Source organism: Phoca vitulina, unplaced genomic scaffold (assembly GCF_004348235.1).
Source record: "Phoca vitulina isolate PV1807 unplaced genomic scaffold, GSC_HSeal_1.0 scaffold17, whole genome shotgun sequence".
Taxonomy (NCBI): Eukaryota; Metazoa; Chordata; class Mammalia; order Carnivora; family Phocidae; genus Phoca; species Phoca vitulina.
Window position 1 is genome coordinate 8,051,504 of NW_022589720.1, and position 19,589 is coordinate 8,071,092.

The 19,589-nt window shown below is 39.2% G+C and overlaps 1 protein-coding gene across 1 annotated transcript in view; it reads left to right on the plus strand.

Annotated features, from left to right (window-relative positions):
• Window positions 1-19,589, plus strand: part of MARCHF6 (membrane associated ring-CH-type finger 6) — an 81,200-nt gene that overhangs the window by 49,725 nt on the left and 11,886 nt on the right. The window contains exons 12-22 of the mRNA XM_032415458.1: window positions 269-349; window positions 620-688; window positions 769-843; window positions 2,120-2,254; window positions 4,116-4,235; window positions 5,412-5,512; window positions 8,450-8,587; window positions 9,613-9,817; window positions 11,612-11,681; window positions 14,235-14,416; window positions 16,102-16,236. Coding sequence (XP_032271349.1) covers window positions 269-349; window positions 620-688; window positions 769-843; window positions 2,120-2,254; window positions 4,116-4,235; window positions 5,412-5,512; window positions 8,450-8,587; window positions 9,613-9,817; window positions 11,612-11,681; window positions 14,235-14,416; window positions 16,102-16,236 — 1,311 coding nt within the window. The remainder of the gene's footprint in view (window positions 1-268; window positions 350-619; window positions 689-768; window positions 844-2,119; window positions 2,255-4,115; window positions 4,236-5,411; window positions 5,513-8,449; window positions 8,588-9,612; window positions 9,818-11,611; window positions 11,682-14,234; window positions 14,417-16,101; window positions 16,237-19,589) is intronic.

The following is a 19,589-nucleotide window of genomic DNA, read 5'->3' on the forward strand; positions in this document are numbered from 1 at the left end:
CCCTCAGGATGGAGTAGAGTGCAGACTAGTGTCGTGCAGCTTTTGTTTTTGTGACGTTCAAATCACTCTACTTTTATTTTGTCTGCCTGAGTAGATCGCTGACAGTGGGAGAATCTGGTTTGTAGAGATGTCATTCAAGGGGATTTTATGGTTGTCTAGTTGTAAGTTGCTGGGACAGTTCACTTTGAGTCTTCTCGGATTGTTTAATACATTGTTAAGGGACGTAGGCCAGATGGTAAAATTAAATGCTATTTATTTTTATTTACAGGTCCAAGCATCTCATTTTGAAGGTTTAATCACAACCATAGTTGGGTATATACTTTTAGCAATAACACTGATAATTTGTCACGTATCCTTTAATGAACTAACATGGATGTTTGGTGATATTATTATTCATACCAAAGAGTTGTTCCTGTTAAGGACAAAACTGTTTCTCTTCTTCTGTCCTCTCAGTAAAAGTTGTAGCTATTTGTAGTGAGGAAGAGGGCAGACGAAATATGAAATAAATTAATTCTGTCAAATAATACGTAGTTATTTAGGCAGCACAGGTACTACCTAAATAAGTACCTGTTTCTTTGTACCTTTGAATGCTCGATTTTTCCTTGACTAGATGCTGTAGGGCTTGGCAACTCTTGTTAAATTTCACAGGTCTCGTCGTTTGCTGGGAGTCTGCTACATCGTTGTTAAGGTAATTCCTGTTATAAGTTAAAACTGGAAACGATTTCTCCCCATTTGGATGGTATTTGATGGTTTTTTTTTTTACTTAAGGTCTCTTTGTTAGTGGTGGTAGAGATTGGAGTGTTCCCTCTCATTTGTGGCTGGTGGCTGGATATCTGTTCCCTGGTAAGTTTATTATTCATTATCATATAATCTAATAATGTAAAGGTGTCAAAAAGGGAGATCTTTAGAGTGGATTCCTTTTAAAGGAAACTCTATGTGATAAGAATTTGCCTTTTTTTTTTTTTTCCTGAGAATGGATCATTGTGAAATGTTAATGTTACTAATTTTTCTTGAGTACCTGATTTTTTTTGAGGCTTTGTGCAAATTTTTGAAGTCAGAGTATTTTGACTGGAACCTTTCTAATAACCAGTGAAGAATTTTCTTATTCATTTTACTCTTCTAAATTTTACAGTAATGCCAAGACATTATACACATAAGGAGAACAATCTGATAAGAACACTGTCTTTGTAATAATAAATTCAACTCTAACCATTTCTTTTAACTAAGCCGCTCAGTCCTGATTATAATTTTTAATTGCTGTCAGTGATAATCAGGTTTTGACTTTTCAAAAATATTGTGTATGTAGAAAAGCTGCTTTTGGTTCTGAGATAACATTTTCACCTGTACCTTACTATTAAAACTTGTCAGGAAGGGCACCTGGGTGGCGCTGTCTTTTAAGCGTCTGACTCTTGGTTTTGGCTCAGGTCGTGATCTCAAGGTCGTGAGATCGAGCCCTGTGTGGGGCTCCGCGCTCAGCGTGGAGACTGCTTAAGATTCTCTCTCTCCCTCTGTCCTTCCCTCCTGTGCACGTGCTCTCTCTTTCTCTCTCTCTTTAAAAAAAAAAAAATGAACTTGTCATGAATGTAGACCTGTAACCATGGAAAGAAGGTATTTTTTTAAATTAATTAATTTATTTGATAGCGTACAGTGGGGAGGGGCAGAAGGAGAGGGAGAAAAACCCAAGTAGACTTGGCGCCAAGTGCAGAACACAACATGGTGCCTGATGCGGGGCTCCATCTTAGGACCCTGAGATCAGACCTGAGCCGAAACCAAGAGTCAGATGCTCACCCAACTGCACCCCTCAGGCATCCCTGAAAAGTTATTGTTAACCAAAAATGGTTCTTCAGCAGCATTAGTAAAGTTCTTAGTCACCAACTGGTTCATCAGTCTTTCTTCTTATATTTAAAATTTTAAAGTGTCATTATACATCTTTGAAATAGTATCCAGCCATATATCATTTATATTTCTGTGACACCATGAAATGGCATTAAAAGAACTGTAGTCCTAGAACATCATAACCCATACACATAGTGATTTATTCACTTCCTGGAAGATGGAGATGTTAATTTGGCAAATGTAAGTGGTACAAATGTCTCTCACCTGTTCTGTTTTGATTTAGGAAATGTTTGATGCTACTCTGAAAGATCGAGAACTGAGCTTTCAGTCAGCTCCAGGTACTACCATGTTTCTGCATTGGCTAGTGGGAATGGTGTATGTGTTCTACTTCGCCTCCTTCATCCTCTTGCTGAGAGAGGTAAGTTCTGCACGGAAACGCCAACGCTGTAAATTTATGGGAAGGACTTTTGTTTTAACCGCAAGTCGTGCCTCAAAGGCTGTGATGATTTCCTAACTAATTTTCTCTTATTATTTTTGTCTAAGAAGGAATAGCTGATACGTGAGTTTGGCTTTATTTCTTTAAACTCTTTTTAGTCATTTGTCTCAAAAATTGACAAGTTTTATTATTTCTAAAATTATGAGTTTGAAAGAGGAGTAGATTGAGGGAAAAAACTAAAAGCATTTGCTTTATTTGGTAGTTATTGCGACCATCCTCTCATACAAGTTTTTGGAATTTTATGTGATGTGAGTCTGTCTTGGACTTCATTCAAGGAAATACGGTGCTGGAAATACCCAAAAGGGATATGGTTTTGTAGGATCAAAATGTAAGATACGTAATCAGGCACCTTAAGTATGGAATTACAGTGAGGGTCCTTTATGATTCCAGTTCACTTGCCTGATGGGTACTTGTACTCGTCCTATTTTTAGAATATAGTCCTTACTGATTTGAAGAGACTGAAAGTAGGGTCAGTATTTAATTAGTATATATCTCAAGCTCAGTCATTCTGATGCAGTGGGAAGTATAAAAATGAGTAATTTTGACAAGTATACTTGCTGCTGTGCATTCTTTCCTCAAATATTACTGCATGTTCACTCTGGGCCAGACACTGTGCTGATGTGTAATAGTAAGAAACAAAGACAGGATCCCCATTCTTTTTGATCGTATACCCTGGGAAGGAATACAGCCATCAGACAAGTCAGCTTACTCTACATTGAAAGAGGTGATGGAGAAATGCAGGGAGGAAAATGTGCAGGGCTGCCGGAGGAGGCCGACTAATCCAGTGTGAATGGAATACAACAGCATCGAGGCTTAATGCTATTCTTGGTGTACTTTGTTCTTTGAGATAGTGAGGAGTTAAGAAGCGGGCTGGGGTCAAAATGTTCTCCTGAATTATATAGTGTAAGTTCAGTAAAGTCTGTTTGCAGATAAAACTTGTATTCTTTCTTTGAAACAAGTGATTGAGACTAACTTAATCTTTTCAAAACTGTAATTATGTATAACTTCTGAAATACACTGTTAAGTGATAAAATGTTTTTACATGAAGTTTTTCATCTCCTCGGTGTGGTGGTTTTTTGTTGGTACAGAATCCTAGTATTGGGGAGCTGGATGGAACCTTAGAGGTCGTATACCCCCTCACTTGGAAGATGGAGGAATACAGTTTGGGCAGTTTAGAGGCTTTACACAGGGTAACTCAGTGAATTTGAACCACCCAGGGCTGATACCCAGACTCATCCATTGCCCCGTCACCCACAGCCTCTTGGGTTGATGATTTCCATTGAGAAAGGGAAAAAAGATGTAGACAGTAGAATGAAAATGCTGAGAAGCTTTAGGGTTTCTTAATTAACAAGATAACTCCTCTCAGGAGTGTAAGACTGGAATCAGATCTTCTATTTAGAGCATTTATAAATTGCAACATAATTCTTTTTTTACCAGATGATGCAATATAGTGACAAGTGTTTTTAAAAAAAGTATTTACTTTTCACCTCAGAGACTTAGATTTCTTGACAAATTGTACTTAATAAATTTTTTTTCATTGAATGATGAAAAGCATCAAAGGACATCAAACACAAGATAGTTTCATATAGGTCCTGATTTAGGAACTTGTTTTCATAGGAAAGCCATGTGAATTTTCTGGGGCCCATTTTATTATGAAGCCAAAATTTTAAGAGCTTATTTTTATGTTAATATTTTCGCTCATATACGGAGTCTGAAGATATTGGTTAAAAAAAAAAAAAAAAAATATATATATATATATATATATATATATATATATTTGCAGGTACTTCGACCTGGCGTCTTATGGTTTCTAAGGAATTTGAATGATCCAGATTTTAATCCAGTACAAGAAATGATCCATTTGCCCATTTATAGGCATCTCCGAAGATTTATTTTGTCAGTGGTAAGCATACCTTTTTATTGATTTTTAAGTAAAGTGTGCTACCCTTTTGTTTTGTTGGGGATTTTTTGGGTCAGGGACTGGTAGAGTAGATATATTGAATAATTTATGTTTAGCAAAGCTTGTAGAACTTCTTTGTCAAATAGTTGTTTTATTGGTTACTTCGATAACATAAATAAAATGTTTACTAAGACAAAAACGCCCTCTAGTTTTTTAGTAGTATAATTGCCAAATTATGGGTTTCTGAATTACATTTAATATGCATTGGAGCAGTGGAGATTCATTAATAGCTTTTAAATTAAACTTTTTTTTTTAAATTTTTTTTTTTAATGTTTTATTTATTTATTCATGAAAGTCAGAGAGAGAGAGAGAGAGAGGCAGAGGCAGAGGGAGAAGCAGGCTCCCCGCCTAGGAGGGAGCCCGATGCGGGACTCGATCCCAGAACCCTGGGATCATGACCTGAGCCGAAGGCAGACGCTCAGCCATCTGAGCCACCCAGGCGCCCCCCCCCCTTTTTTTTTTAAGAGTTTATTTATTTATTTGACAGAGATCACAAGTAGGCAGACAGGCAGGCAGAGGGAGAGGGAAAAGCAGGCTCCCCGCGGAGCATGGAGCCCGATGCGGGGCTCAATCCCAGGATGCCGAGGTTATGACCTGAGCCAAAGGCAGATGCTTAACCGACTGAGCCACCCAGGTCCCCCTTAAATTAAACTCTTACAGAAGTATGTCAAGGCTTCTTCCCACCTGGAAGAAGAAATTACCTAGTTAAAACTAAGTTTTTCCAAAATAAAATTTAAAAAGCAATATTGTGCCGTTTGGAAAGTTTGTAGCCATTAATAATGGGTCATGTCTTATAATACTTACAAGTGATTTATTAAGTTGCAGACAACTCTGGTCCTTCTTTGTAAGTTTCTGACTCTCTCTTCACATACCATGCAGTGATTATCCTTTGTGGCTCCTGTGTTTGAGCCCTTGTGTCCTAGAGAGAGAGAGGAGCAGCCTCCCTAGGAATGCATTCTTTTCACAGAGTGACCCAAGTATATAGTGTGTGGAGTGAGAACACTCTGGACCCTGGGTGGGTGTAGACTTGGATTGTGTATCGGTTGGGTATGTGCAGGAGTCTGCTTGTCTCTCATGGGAATGATTTACAGTGCTGTCATGCCTTTTTTCTTACTGCAGATTGTCTTTGGCTCCATTGTCCTCCTGATGCTCTGGCTTCCTATACGTATAATTAAGAGTTTGCTGCCTAATTTTCTTCCATACAATGTCATGCTCTACAGGTGAGTTTTTGAAATTTGGAAGCTTTACTATTTTATCTCTGTTGATATCCAGAGTCCATACATTTAAAACATTCATTTCTAAACAGATACTGGAAATCATTTGATAGTTCAATTTTGCCGTTTTTGATTATATAAGCATTAGTTTAGCATTTACATTTTCCAAAGGAAGACTTACTTATTTTTCTGCAAATGAAGTGTGCCTTTGTTCAGCATTGAAATGTTTACCATACTTAACGAGAGCGTGTTAGCCACAGACATCTTTATATGAAAACCGTGTCATATACACCGTAGTTGTATAGTTAGTTATAGATTAAAAGTAAGATATAAGGCTTGTGGTTATAAAATCTTTTTGATTTAAAAGCTTAAGTCACCAAAAACCTGTTTTCTATGAACACTCCTCGTGTATTCCTTTTTTTAGTGACTTGCATTATCCTTTCAGTTACCTGAACAGAAATCTGCCAGGAAATTTGGATTTCTTCCTCAGATTTCTTTTCTTTTTTCAAGATTTTATTTATTTGACAGAAAGAGAGAGAGAGCACAAGCAGGGGGAGCGGCAGAGGGAGAAGGAGAAGCAGGCTTCCCGCTGAGCAGGGAGCCCGATGCGGGGCCTGATCCCAGGACTCTGGGATCATGACCTGAGCCGAAGGCAGATGCTTAACCGACTGAGTCACCCAATTATTTCTAATTGGTCTTTAAATCTTTTAAGTCTCATTTTATTTTTTTAAAGATTTATTTATTTATTTTAGAGAGAGCATATTAGTGGGGGAAGGGACAAAGGAAGAGGGGGAGAGAGAATCCTCAAGTATACTCCCTGCTAAGCATGGAGTCCCAAACGGGCTTGCTCCCAGGACCCTGAGATCATGACCTGAGCTGAAATCAAAAATTGGACACTTAACCAACTGAGCCACCCAGGTGCCCCAAGTCTCCTTTTAAAGATCTCTTATCTAATCCAACTTGATTTACCACTTACTGCCTTAGTTTAGGCCTTCCTCTTCTTCTCCATTTACAACCCATCCTTAACACCCTGCCTCTCCATAATCTACGTGATAATATCTGGGTCATTTAGAAAGACACGCAGGGCTTGGCATAATCTCACATTGACTTTCCAGCGTCTTGTCCCAGCATTGTCTGACTTGAATTCTGTTCTCCAGCCATGTTCCCCTCCATTAAGTCTCCCTAAAATACTTAGCTATCCCTTGTTTTTCCCTTTCTGTTTGGAATAACCTTCCTCCCCCTGTTTGCCTGGCAAGCTTTTGTTATCTTTCTTCAAAATCCGAATTAAGGTTTTATTCTCTGAGTTTTTCCCTAACTAAATCATTACTCCCTCCTTATGTATTTGGATCTGGTCATGGAACCAGGAAGCACAGGTTTTAGCTTTAGATATTGTTAGGATAGACCCATTTTGGTAGTCAGTTATACCTAGAAGTTTAGCAAAGTTTTTGGACTACATAGTGGTTTTTACTCCCATTCTTCCATTAAAAACAATTGAGGGCCCATGATATGCCTGGTACTTTTCTGTGCACTACGTATATAACAGTGAACAAAACAGAATCAGGAAAATTCTATTCTTGTAGCGCTTACATTTCAGTGAGGGGGAGACAGCCATAGAAATAGATAAAACATAGTATAGTATATCAGGGGCCATAAATACTGTGGGGAAAAATGAAGCAGACAAAGGGAATAGAGAGAGTGGTCAGAATGGGGTTGTAATTTAGAAGTGACTGATGGGGACCTGAGGAGGGGACAGTTGAGGAAAGCCCTGAAGGAGTGCTGAGGGAGTGAGCCATGTGGATTCCTGGAGGTAGAGTGTCCTTGCAGGGGGTCGGGCAAGTGCAGTGACATTGAGGTCTGTTTGAGGAGCAGCAGGAAGGCCAGTTCGGCTGGAGTAGAAGGAAAGCATGGTAGTTGGCTGTGAGGTCAGAAAGGTCATGGGAAGTCAGATCCTAGAGAGGTTCCTAAGCCAGTGTAAGCACTTTGGCTTTAACTTGAGTGATTTAGGGAGTTCTTGGAAAGGTTGGAACAGAAGAGTGATCTGGTGCAGATTAACGAGTATCACTGTGGCTGCTGGAATGAGAAGAGACTGGCTTAAGGTGGCCAGGGCAGGAGCAGGAAGCCAGCTGGGAGGATAATGCAGGGATCCTGGTGGGAGGGGAGGGTAGCTGAGGTGAAGGAAGTAGCCATGGAGGTCATGAGAATTGAGATTTAGGGTATTCTTAGGGTCCACTCAGTAGGACTCTTTGAGTGTGGAGTGAAAAAAAGGCAGTCAAGGATGGAAGTTCCTGTCCTGAGCATCTGGAAGGATGGAGTTGCCATTTACTGAGGTGAGGAAGGCTGTGGGGGAACAGGATTAAAAGGGAAGAGTGGAAATTTGATAATGATCAATTTAAGATGTCTAATGTCTATAGGAGACATTGAGTTGGCACTTGGGATATAAAGTTGGGAGTTAGGGTAGATGTCTGAGTGGTACATAGAAATTTACAGAAACATGGTATTTTAAGCCACATGAGTTTGCATTTATCCAGAGAGCATGCATAGATGAGAGGAGAGAGGACCAGAGCCTGGGACCCTCATTGTCTCCAGCCCAGGGAGCTGAAGGACAACTAACAGATCTAGAAAGGCATCTAGGGAGAATGTGTTTTGAGGAGCAAGGAGTGACCAGTTGTGTAACATGTTGCTACACAGCAAATGAGGTGAGCACCACAACTGATCATCAGATTTAACGACACCAAGGTCTTTGGTGATCCTAGTGGGGAACAGTTTTGGAGGAGTCGAGGGGGAAGCCTTGCTGGCTTCAAGGGAGAGTGGGGGAGAGGTGATAACGACGGTGAGTTCATAAGACTCTTCCAAGGAGTTTTCCCATCAGATGTTTAACATTGATATAGTTATAATGGAAAATAGATTCATGTTGTAAATTACAGCTGTTTGTAATTGTCTTAGTGATGCTCCAGTGAGTGAACTGTCCCTTGAGCTGCTTCTGCTTCAGGTGGTCTTGCCAGCGCTGCTTGAACAGGGACACACGCGGCAGTGGCTGAAAGGGCTTGTGCGAGCATGGACTGTTACCGCTGGATACTTGCTGTAAGTAGGCCCGTGATAACCTTTCTGACAGAGTACGTTCCACGCCTCCCCCCGCCACCTCAGGAAATAGTAGTTTTAAGAAGAGACCATTTAGTGGTATCTGCAGGTTGTATATAATACTTCTTTTAATTCTTAATTTTTCTTATTTTTCTAATTATTATTGTCCGTTCTTTTATGGAGAAGGTATGCATGTTTTTACCCTCTTACAGAGGTTTGCTGCTGGGCCAGGTTCTTTGACTGCATTACACAGGGTATAAGTAAACATTTTTTTCAGTGCATTAAAAGCAAACCAACTTAATCCTGATTATTTTTTAAATTTTATTTAAAGATTTGAGAAAGAGAGAGTGGGGCGGGGGGGGGTGGGCAGAAGGAGAGGGAGAAGCAGACTCCCCACCAAGTAGGGAATCCAACAGGGGCTCCATCCCAGGACCCCGGGATCATGACCTGAGCTGAAGGCAGAAGCTACACTGACTGAGCCACCCAGGCACCCCAATCCTGATTATTTTAGAAGTCCTATCCTGGCAAGTGGTTTCTCCGGCATTTAGTCAACATGTTGCCTTTAGTTTTTTCAAGCTTTCCATATTAGATACTTATTTTAAAGTTGGATCTTTGTAATTTAAATGTTTCTTTCAGAAAATATGTGGTATTCTGCAGAGACCTTACTGTGAAATCTGCATTTGGTTGTATTGGGTTGAGCAGGTGCCTGTCTCTGCCTGCCCCAAGCTGCCTCCTCCTCGCCCTGGCATGTTTGCCATGACTGAAGTGTGGTCTGGAGGTTGTAGCTGAGCTCCACGCCACAGCAGACATGGTAGCTGAGCTGAATTTGTGGGGTGTTGTGGACATTAACATTAAATTTGGAAAGGTTTACTTTAAAGCAGGTACCAACATTTAGACCAGAATGAAGTACTTAACATTGCTGTGTACAGATTCTACTTGTACATTTTCTACCTTAAGTAATAATAAGAAAGTAAGTCTCATGTCTGCTGTTTATTCTGATCTGAAGTGAGAATGTAATTTTTACACAGGGATCTTCATTCCTATTTATTGGGAGACCAGGAAGAAAACGAGAACAGTGCAAATCAACAAGTTAACAATAATCAGCATGCTCGAAATAACAACGCTATTCCCGTGGTGGGGGAAGGCCTACATGCAGCCCACCAAGCCATACTCCAGCAAGGAGGGCCGGTTGGCTTTCAGCCTTATCGTCGGCCTTTAAATTTTCCACTCAGGGTAGGTACTATAAGACTGAAGTGGAAGTCAAGTTTTTTTCAAATGTCTTTTGAGAAAAGTGCTATTAGCACGTAGTCCTGTGTATAGACATATCTTAAAGTCTCCTGACAGGAACCCCTAGTCCTCCCATTAGCAGCCTGATACATGTAAATATCAGGTAAGTTTATCAGATTTTAGAGATGGATCATAGTGTTGGGATTCTGTGTGCTTTTGCTCCCTGCTGTTTGAGAGCAGCAGTGTTAAAGACCCTAGTGAAAATAAGAAATTAACATTATTGATCTAGTTTAGCTATGTGTCAGGAACTGGAATGGGCATTCTAATGTTTTTCCCACTTACTATCCATCCCAATACTGCAAGGGAGTAGTAATCTCATGTTTACATCTGATGAAACTGAAGACCAGACTGGTTAAGGAAGTGCCTGTCCCAGCACAACTTTCCCCCCAAACTCCACCAAAACTCTTCCTGACGGGTCGCCATCGTGGCTTTTGTGTTGTTAAATTTGATCCTCAGGCCTTAGTCCTCACCTCACTTGCTATATGGTAACTTGTTGCACAGTTGGTCACTCCTTGCTCCACAGAACGCTTTTTTGGAAGGCATTCAGGAATCCATGTGGAGGAGGTGATGATTTTAAGTCTCTAAGGTTAGGCTAGACAGAGAACAAAATGGAAAAATAGAAGGGCACTCCACGCACGTGCGAAACCAAGAGGCAGGTTAGACATGGTAGGTTTGGAACTGCAGGGAATTAAGTGTATCTAGAGGGTGGGGCGTATGCAGGTGAGCGTCAGAGATGGGAGGAGTCCTGGGAGATGAGGCTCTTAGATGGGCAAAAGGTACTTTCTGGCCCAGATCAGAGACAACCGGTAGGAGGTTTCTTAAGCAACGAAAGCTGACAGCCTTAAAGGCTCCTCTTCAGAGTGTGATTGTACGTCCTTTTCAGTCTTCCCGCTAGAGCTTTGCCTTCTGGGCAGGGGAAGAGGGGTGCCTGGTAAGGTAGAAGGCAAGCAACCCTTGCTCCTTTTCTGCCCAGGGCAGCTGCTTTCCTCTTAGTGTGTTCCCTTTTTATCTGCTCTTCTCAGTGCAGGAACCCCTAGCTACGCGTGGCTATTTACATTTAAACTTAATTAAAAGTGAATACAATTTGTAAGGATGTGGTATGATGATGTGTTAATTACTTTAATGGTGGGAATCCCTTTACAATGTGTACATACAGCAAATCCCATTGTACACTTTATAATTTTGTCGTTTACACCTCAATAAAGCCGAAAAAAAAAAAAAAAGTACTCTTCTAGTAGGATTACACCAGAGTAAATGCAGTGTAAAATTTCATTACTCGTTCACCCTGGCCCTGTGTCCGGCGCTCAGTGACCACTTGTGCTGCCGGCTGCTGTGTCGGGCTGTGCAGCTTCCACAGAAGGTTCTAGTTGGACAGCACTCTCCTCTCATGAAAACTTGTTTTTGAGAATTTGATTAAAAAGGGATTGTTTTTAGTTTTAATTAATAGGGAAAATTTAAGCTGATTATGTTTTATTTGTATGCTCTCTGATTAAAAAATATATTTACTTGTTACTTGCTGATGTATCTGACTATATGAAAATATATTTCAAATATTTTCTTTTGGCCAAAATTATGGTAGTTTTACCTAAAATAAAAATTCCTTTTTATGTGAAATGGAAGGAAACCTGGAAATATAGGCAATTTACTTTTACTGGGAGAATTGTGCTGATTCTTTGAGGGGTCTCATGAAATACGTTGAGCACATGAACCATTTATGCAGTCGTATGTTTTGCCTTACAGATTTTTTTGTTGATTGTCTTCATGTGCATAACCTTACTGATTGCCAGCCTCATCTGCCTTACTCTACCAGGTATGAGCTAATGACGTGAGAAGATGCTTTGTATCTTTCATCAAGTATAAACTTGAAATAGTTTGCCCGTTATTTTTGAATATGGGATATTGATCTTTTTAGGTCTCCCCCTCTCCTTGGAGTCATTTGTACTGGAACAGAGGGGTGAACAAAATCAAGATAAAATTCCTGATTCAGTTTTAGAAGTAAAGTATATGTGGTCGCTCAGTTTTCTTGGAGATGGTCTCTTTATAGAATGAGTTTTCAAAAAGTTATCTGTGGCTTAAATCATTTTTTCAAGCCAGTCTTTTGATGTTAATTATGTTTGCCCTCATTGTATCTTTCCAGTCCACTGTATGGTGTTACTAGACACTTTATAAAGTCAGACTGTTTCCCTTTATCATCTGGTATTCAAAAATACTAATCTTTAAATTTTGGCTAGACACCGTCTCCTTATCTAACAAGTAAGACACTGTGGATGAATATAATAGTTTGTCATGTTCTGCAAAGGTCAGAGGTAAATGGGGTCGAGTCCAAAGCCAGTGACAAAGTCTCAGGAAGAGCTTGCTGCCCCCACCCTCCCGGTTAGTGTGTATAGCAAGCAAGAAGATTCTAAATCATACTGATACAGGTTAGCTGCTTAAGTAATCATTAAGTGGAAGATAGTTTTCATCTCTTACAAACACATAAATGTATATTGAGTTAGTGTCTTGATTATAGCACTACCTCTATAATTTTATAAATCAAATTTGTATTAAATACTTGAGTTTTTCCATGAGGGCTAATAAGGTCAGGAAGGAGCAAGTAGAAAATATAATTTCAAGTGAGGTTTCTAAAAATAATGAGAATATTCTCTAATCTGTAGGAATTGTGATTTAATGACAAGTGGTGATAAAAATTTTTTTGCATGTTTCTGAATAATGACTTTGACCTTTAGAACTGTGCTTGCTAAATCCTCACTACTCATAATCACAGCTGTTAAAATGACAAAGTGATTAACGGTTAGGTGCAGTGTAGTAAACATATTGCTGAGAAAACTTAGTTTTTGAATTTTGGACTGTTTTACATTTGTGGTTTTTATGTTCCATTTTCATGTTTTTATTAGAAATATTAAGAAAAACTTGAAGGAAACGTAGTACCTGAATTTGGCAGTAAAAGTAATTTCATTAAATATTGTTAACTGAATATTTCCCTGTTAACCCAATCTCACCATCTAATGGGAAGAACATAGTCATGTTTAATCCTAGAAATGCTTGGTGTCATATATGCATTTAAGGTGGCGAAGGAGGCTGTTTCCCTCCATGGTTTACTTTCTGATGATAATTTACTACAAATTAAAAACTTAACCCTGTCCTCTCAAAAACACTTGAAGTATGTGAAATTATATCTATCTATCCATGTGTTTGTTTCACATAACATTTGTCTTTAAAAACAACTTGTCTTCACACCCAAACCATTTTGTGAGGTTGCAAAGAAGTCTTCCAAGCATTGCGGCTTCTAAGACTTAACTGTTGATGAGCTGGTTTAATTTAATTGGAGGCAGTGTGGTTCATTGGTCAAGAGCATGAGCTTTGTCACATAGGCATGAGTTCAAATTCAGCCTCCACCTGCACATGACCTTGTTTGGGCAAGGTTCTGTTGCTGAGCTTTGGTTTCTTAATCTTCAGAATGGAGATATAGTGGCTACTTGGGGGATTTGGGGAGGATTAATGATATAATACATGGAAAATGCTCAGCACAGCCATTAGCTTCTTTTAGGTATTTGAAAATAATAAATAGTACTGTATTAAGAGGAAATCAATCCATAGAAAAATACACAAGACATTTGGACCTTGCTGTTCTCTCTAGCCTTATTGAGGAGTAACCATGTGAAGAAAGTTACTTTATAAATCATCTTGCTTGATGTAGATTTTTATTGGTACATGGTAAAATTTATTTGTATTCACTCTTTATCTGAGGCAGTTCTTTAGACACTTCTCAAATCTGTTTAAGTTTTGGCATATTTGGATCTTACTTTTTTCCTAAGCAAATTAATATGTTCTTTGATTATTGTGCTTCAAAATGTTATTATGCCCACTTCTTATTAAAATACGCTTAGTTTTCTGTCTTGATGAATGAGTTAATTGAAAGTTAATCTAAATTATTTGTAATGTTCCTAAATGATGAAAGTATTGACAGCATAAATAATAAATAAATTCCCTACTTTTGTCATATTATGTGTATAATGATTTTATTTGGTGATAAAAACAAGAACAACCTCCTCAATCTTTTTCATTTCTGAAAGAACAGGTAATCGGCATGCCAGTCAGGGTAGGTGTCACAGGAGAGCTTGTCCTCAGTGACTTCCTGTGCTTTGGTTATGTCTTAATCAAATAATTGCATTCTTTAGAGTTCGTGGGGGTTTTGTTGTTGTTTGTTTTTAATGAATATATTGTTATATCCAAATGTGATGTCTTTTTACTAATCACGTAAAATGATTGAAATAATTGAAAATACTAACAGAAAAACATCAGGATTATAGTTCTTTTTACATAGATAGCCATATATCTCATTTATCAGCCTTTCTATTTTCAGTATTTGCTGGCCGTTGGTTAATGTCATTTTGGACGGGGACTGCCAAAATTCATGAGCTCTACACAGCTGCTTGTGGTCTCTATGTTTGCTGGCTCACCATAAGGGCAGTGACGGTGCTCGTGGCATGGATGCCACAGGGACGCAGAGTGATCTTCCAGAAGGTTAAAGAGTGGTCCCTCATGGTAGGTTTTTCTAATAAAGAACTGATCTTATATGACAGGAGTAGTGGATATTTTTTTTCAGTCGTTTCTTTAAATCTTTTCACTTTCATTTCTTCATTATGCTGATAGTGTCAAGAGAATTGATTTTTTTTTTTTTAATTAGAAGGACTATTCCTTTAAGGCTGTAGTAGCTTTCTGGTTCATTCTGAGAACCATGGTCAGATGTGTCCAGATGTATTCAAGGGTCAAAAGAAAATCATGCTATTAAGTGATCCAGTTAGGCCCTTAAGTAAGTAATGCAATTAGAAAAGTTGTTTTGGAAATTTTTAAAGAATAAGATATTCTGTAGAATTTAAAATCAGTTTAAGTGAAAATTTCCTTTAAGATATTTTTTCTAAAATTTGATTTTTTGATCTATTTGAATATGTAAAATCTTGACTTCAGGATTAAGTTTTATATGTTTTTCATATAAATGGGATTCCTTTAATTACACATTCTATTGCTAATTCAAGAATGTCTTGGCTAATGTGAAAGTGTAGTAAGTAATGGAAATTATTACTCAGAAAGTACTTAGTTGCACAAAGGTGGGGAAAAAAATGGCAGTGTAAGATGATTGTCCAGGTGTGGTGATTTATTGATTTTGATGTTGGCTATGACTGGTAAATAGGTTTAGGTCACTACTTATGCCTCTTCTTTTGTATAATCTTGGTTTTGTATCTGAATTTAGATTTTCATTTCACTGAAAGGTTAATATTAGTGTTGAAAGAAAAACATGAGATTTATTTTATATTATGAACAGAGGGCTTTAATTGCTATTTAATTCCACAAGATAATGAGACACATAACTATATTTAAAATACAGAAACCAGCTAATACCAGTTTTCATTTGATACTCTTCTTGATCTTTAGTATGCCATTTAAAACAAGTACTGCATCTTCACCCACATCGTATTAGTCTCTTGTTGAAACAGCAGACGTACTCATTGAGGCTACCTTAAGAAAAAGGGAGGTCCTCAGACATCAGAGCCACTCTAAAGACTCCTTTCTTCATCAGGATTCTGTAGTGATGCTTTCATAGTCTCTCTTTTTTTCTCTTTGTTTTGACTTTATTTTCATTTTGTGTTGCTTTGTTCAAATTCTAGAGCTGTGGCTCTAGCCATGTGGCTAATGGCTACCATATTGGCAACACAGATATAGGACATTTCTGTCATCATAGTGAGTTTTGTTGGACCATAGAGGGTTCTGAAGGGAGCTAGTTTGATCAGATTGATTAATTACCTTCACTGGGGTTATACAGAGCCCTTCTCCCTATACCAGTCCACCTCAGGGGTCACGGTTCAGCCTTTGAGTCGGCCGCCATTGGAATAGCAGCTTGGGATAATCAGTAGCTTTTCTTGGACAAACAGAAGCCTACTTCTGAGAATGAGATCGAAAAAAAACAGCACAGCCACCTGATTAATATCTGTAATAAAATGAATTTTTTAGAATTTTATAGCAAAAATGCATAATAATTTCATGCTTCTGTTATAGCTTGAGCTTGTATATACACATTCAAATTTCATTTAATGGTGTAACATAAAATGTATGTGAGGTAATAATATATTCTGTTAGGCATCAGGTTAAAGAAGAAAAATAAATTTCCAAATGGAATAGTTTAGCTGAAAATCAGAAAGACTCTCTAGTGACATGGCCTCGTTTCCTAATAGATCATGAAGACTTTGATAGTTGCCGTGCTGTTGGCGGGAGTTGTCCCGCTCTTGCTGGGGCTCCTGTTTGAACTGGTTATTGTTGCTCCCCTGAGGGTTCCCTTGGATCAGACTCCTCTTTTTTACCCATGGCAGGTAAGTGCCTGACTTTTGCTCGTGATTTTTCTTTGTGGACCTGGAATCAGAAAAATCCTTGATTTTTTTTTTTTTTTTTTTAAATGATTATAGATGGTTTGTTTAGAAAGACTCCTTATTTTTTTCTATTGTAGGAACCCTTATAAAATCGATTAAATAATGCATTTTAATCTATTGCCTTCAGAATATGCAGGTCATATAATTCCTTTAAAAGGTTTTTATAGGTTGAAATGTCACTGTTCATTTAGGCTTCACATGGTATTTAAAGGTACAAACTAACATGCATTGATCTTTCCACTTTTTAGTTAAGGTGATATATCTTGCTTCTTTTAGGTTTGAGACTTTAAGCAGTAACTTACATTTTTAAAATAATTACAGCATGTTTTCCCACAAAGTCACAGGCTTATTAAAAAGAGCATTCTGACGAACCTGTATAGGTCACAACAAAGATCTTAAAGCTAGTAGGGAAACTTTTCTATAGTATTTAGAGCCGGAAATTAGCATCATAGACTTCAAATTCTGTTTCTGTTTCCTCTTGTATATGACAGTGGATTTATTGGAAATGAAAATTATGTGGGATTTCCCTTCCTCTACTTTCCAGATGAAGAGCCTCCACAAAAACTTCATTTAACAGCACATATTTACATTAGTGCTAAAACCCTGTATTGTATAACTCACTCAGATGGAAATGAGGCCAATGTAGGAACTTCCTGTGCACCTTACAGGCAGGTGGGCCAGACAGACAGGTAACAGGTAGGCTGCTCTGTGACTGGGGCAAGCACAGGTTGCTGCAGCATCATGTGGGAGAGGTATTTATCCTGGTTTTGGGAGTTGGGATTTGGTTTTCTGTAGGGTACAATGTCTAGAACAACCTAGTGGAGTATAGAGGAATGGGTAAGAAAGGAAAACGATACTCTAGGAGGGAGGAGGGGGCAGACCACGCGGTGAGACAGAGCATATGTCTGGAACTGCCTCAAATCCAGTGTGCTCTGGATCAGACTTGGAGAGGAGAGTGAGAGAGAGAGGGAAATAAGCACATGTGATGTCTTTGTATAAGAGATGTATCGCAGTATAGTCAGATAGCATCAGGGATTGAAGGAAAGCTGTTTTTTACAGAATAATGCCAGCTAACAAATGTAGAAGAATTAACAGATTTAGAAAATCACTATTTTGCAATAGTTAACAAAATAAATGATTCCAGCAAGGATTGTCAGTGGTTACGGAACCCATCAGGTGAAGGTCAATGGGTCTTCAGTTACTATTGCTGCCTAGCAAGTTACGTCACAACTGTGTGGCTTAAAACAACCATTTATTGTGTCCAGAGAGTCTGCGGGCTAGAAAATAAGACAGGCCATATTGACTTGTCTCTGCTCCATGTTACCTGGGGCCTCAGCTGGGAAGACTCAGTAGCCGAGTGTGTTTGAGAGCTGTGGCAGGAATCCTTTGGAAGCATCATCACTCACCTGTGAGGATTGACATTGGTTGTTGGTTTCACCCCAACTGGGCTGTTGGCTGGAGCTCGTGGATGTAACTGGGCTTCCTCACACCTTGGTAGCGTCAAGGTAGTTGGGCTTCTTACACTGCACTTGAGAGAAATGAGTGTCCCAACAAGGTAGGAGCTGCGCCACCTTTTATGACCTCATTTCAGAATTCCCACAGTATTGCTTTTCACTACATTCTATTGGATACAAGCAAGGCACAATGGTTGGCCCAGATTCGAGGTAAGGGGCTATAGACCCCAACCACCTAATGGGAGAGGAATTTGCAGGCATGTTTCACACCACTACAATGCAGAAGTAGTTATTTGAATGGTGGCAAAGTGTCCTCTTACAGATTACTTGATATCCCAAAAGAAAATACAGAACATTACTATGGAAGGAGGTCAGGCAGATGCTGCCTTAACCCGGTAATCACTGCAAATGCAGCAAATAGGTACTGTTTGCGTCTTGATGTTATGCAGTGTGCAGCACTGAAGAAGAGCAAGTAGCCCCTGGTATCCAGGAGCTGGCCTAGCATCATCAGCTAGGCCTTGGTGTTCTCCTGTCTGGCAGAAACAATTTCACAGAACATCAGCATCACACAAGACCAGTCTGTGACCGTGATGGAGCCAGACAAAAGCAAGACCCTTTCATAATCATGTCTGAACACAGGCAAAACATGAGCATTGTCCAAACCGCAGAAATGAGAAGACAACCCCCCATTCCCAGCTAACATCATTGGCTACTACAGTTTTAGCCTCAGTCAGTCCCTGCTTCTGGATAGAATTTAGTAAGAGACCCGGGGGAGAAGAACCATGAGAGACGATGGACTCTGAAAAACAAACTGAGGGTTCTAGAGGGGAGGGGGGTGGGAGGATGGGTTAGCCTGGTGATGGGTATTGAGGAGGGCACGTTCTGCATGGAGCACTGGGTGTTATGCACAAACAATGAATCATGGAACACTGTATCTAAAACTAATGATGTAATGTATGGGGATTAACATAACAATAAAAAATTAAAAAAAAAAAAGAATTCAGTAAGAGACCCAATATAGATTACCTCACTTCCTAAAGGATTTGACATAGAGCAAAGCCCTGCTTCCTTAAATTCTCTCCTAGCACCTCAAACAAACCGAAATACTATAATAAGCTTTTCTAACATTGTTAGTGAGCACCCCAGCTTCTGCATACTGTGTGTTCCTCCTCACTGCAGTGAGCAGTAAATGCAGCTTGCACGATTACATGTGTGTCCTTGGTGGTCTTGACAGTACCCAACATTGTCATTTTGCAGAGTAACTGGAAACTATACAGTTCTAAGAATATTTATATTTATGACCTAGCAGTTTCACTTTTCCAGATCTGCTGCAAAGAAATATTTACATGTGGGCAGGAAGTACAACCAAGGCTGTTTCCACTGTGTCATTTTTTATAATGTCAAAATTATAAGCAACCCAGATGTCCATCAGCAGAGAATGACTAAAGAAATGTGATCTATTTTTACTTTGACACTTAGTGCAGCAGTTAAAGAGTGAAGTAGAGCTGTATGTTTTGCTATAGATAGCTCTCAGACATGTTTTTTTGTTTGTTTGTTTGTTTTTTTATCTGACAGGGAGATAGAGAACACAAGCAGGCAGAGGGAGAGGGAGAAGCAGGCTCCCCACAGAGCAGGGAGCCTTATGCGGGACTCGATCCCAGGACCCTGGGATCATGACCTGAGCCGAAGGCAGACGCTTAACCGACTGAGCCACCCAGGTGCCCTCAGACATGTTTTTAAGTAGAAGAAAAATACAGGTTGTAGAGGGATTATATACAGCATGGTATCTTTAAAATTCTGGATAAAACTCTAACATTTGACAGAACAGTTTGCTTTGTCTCA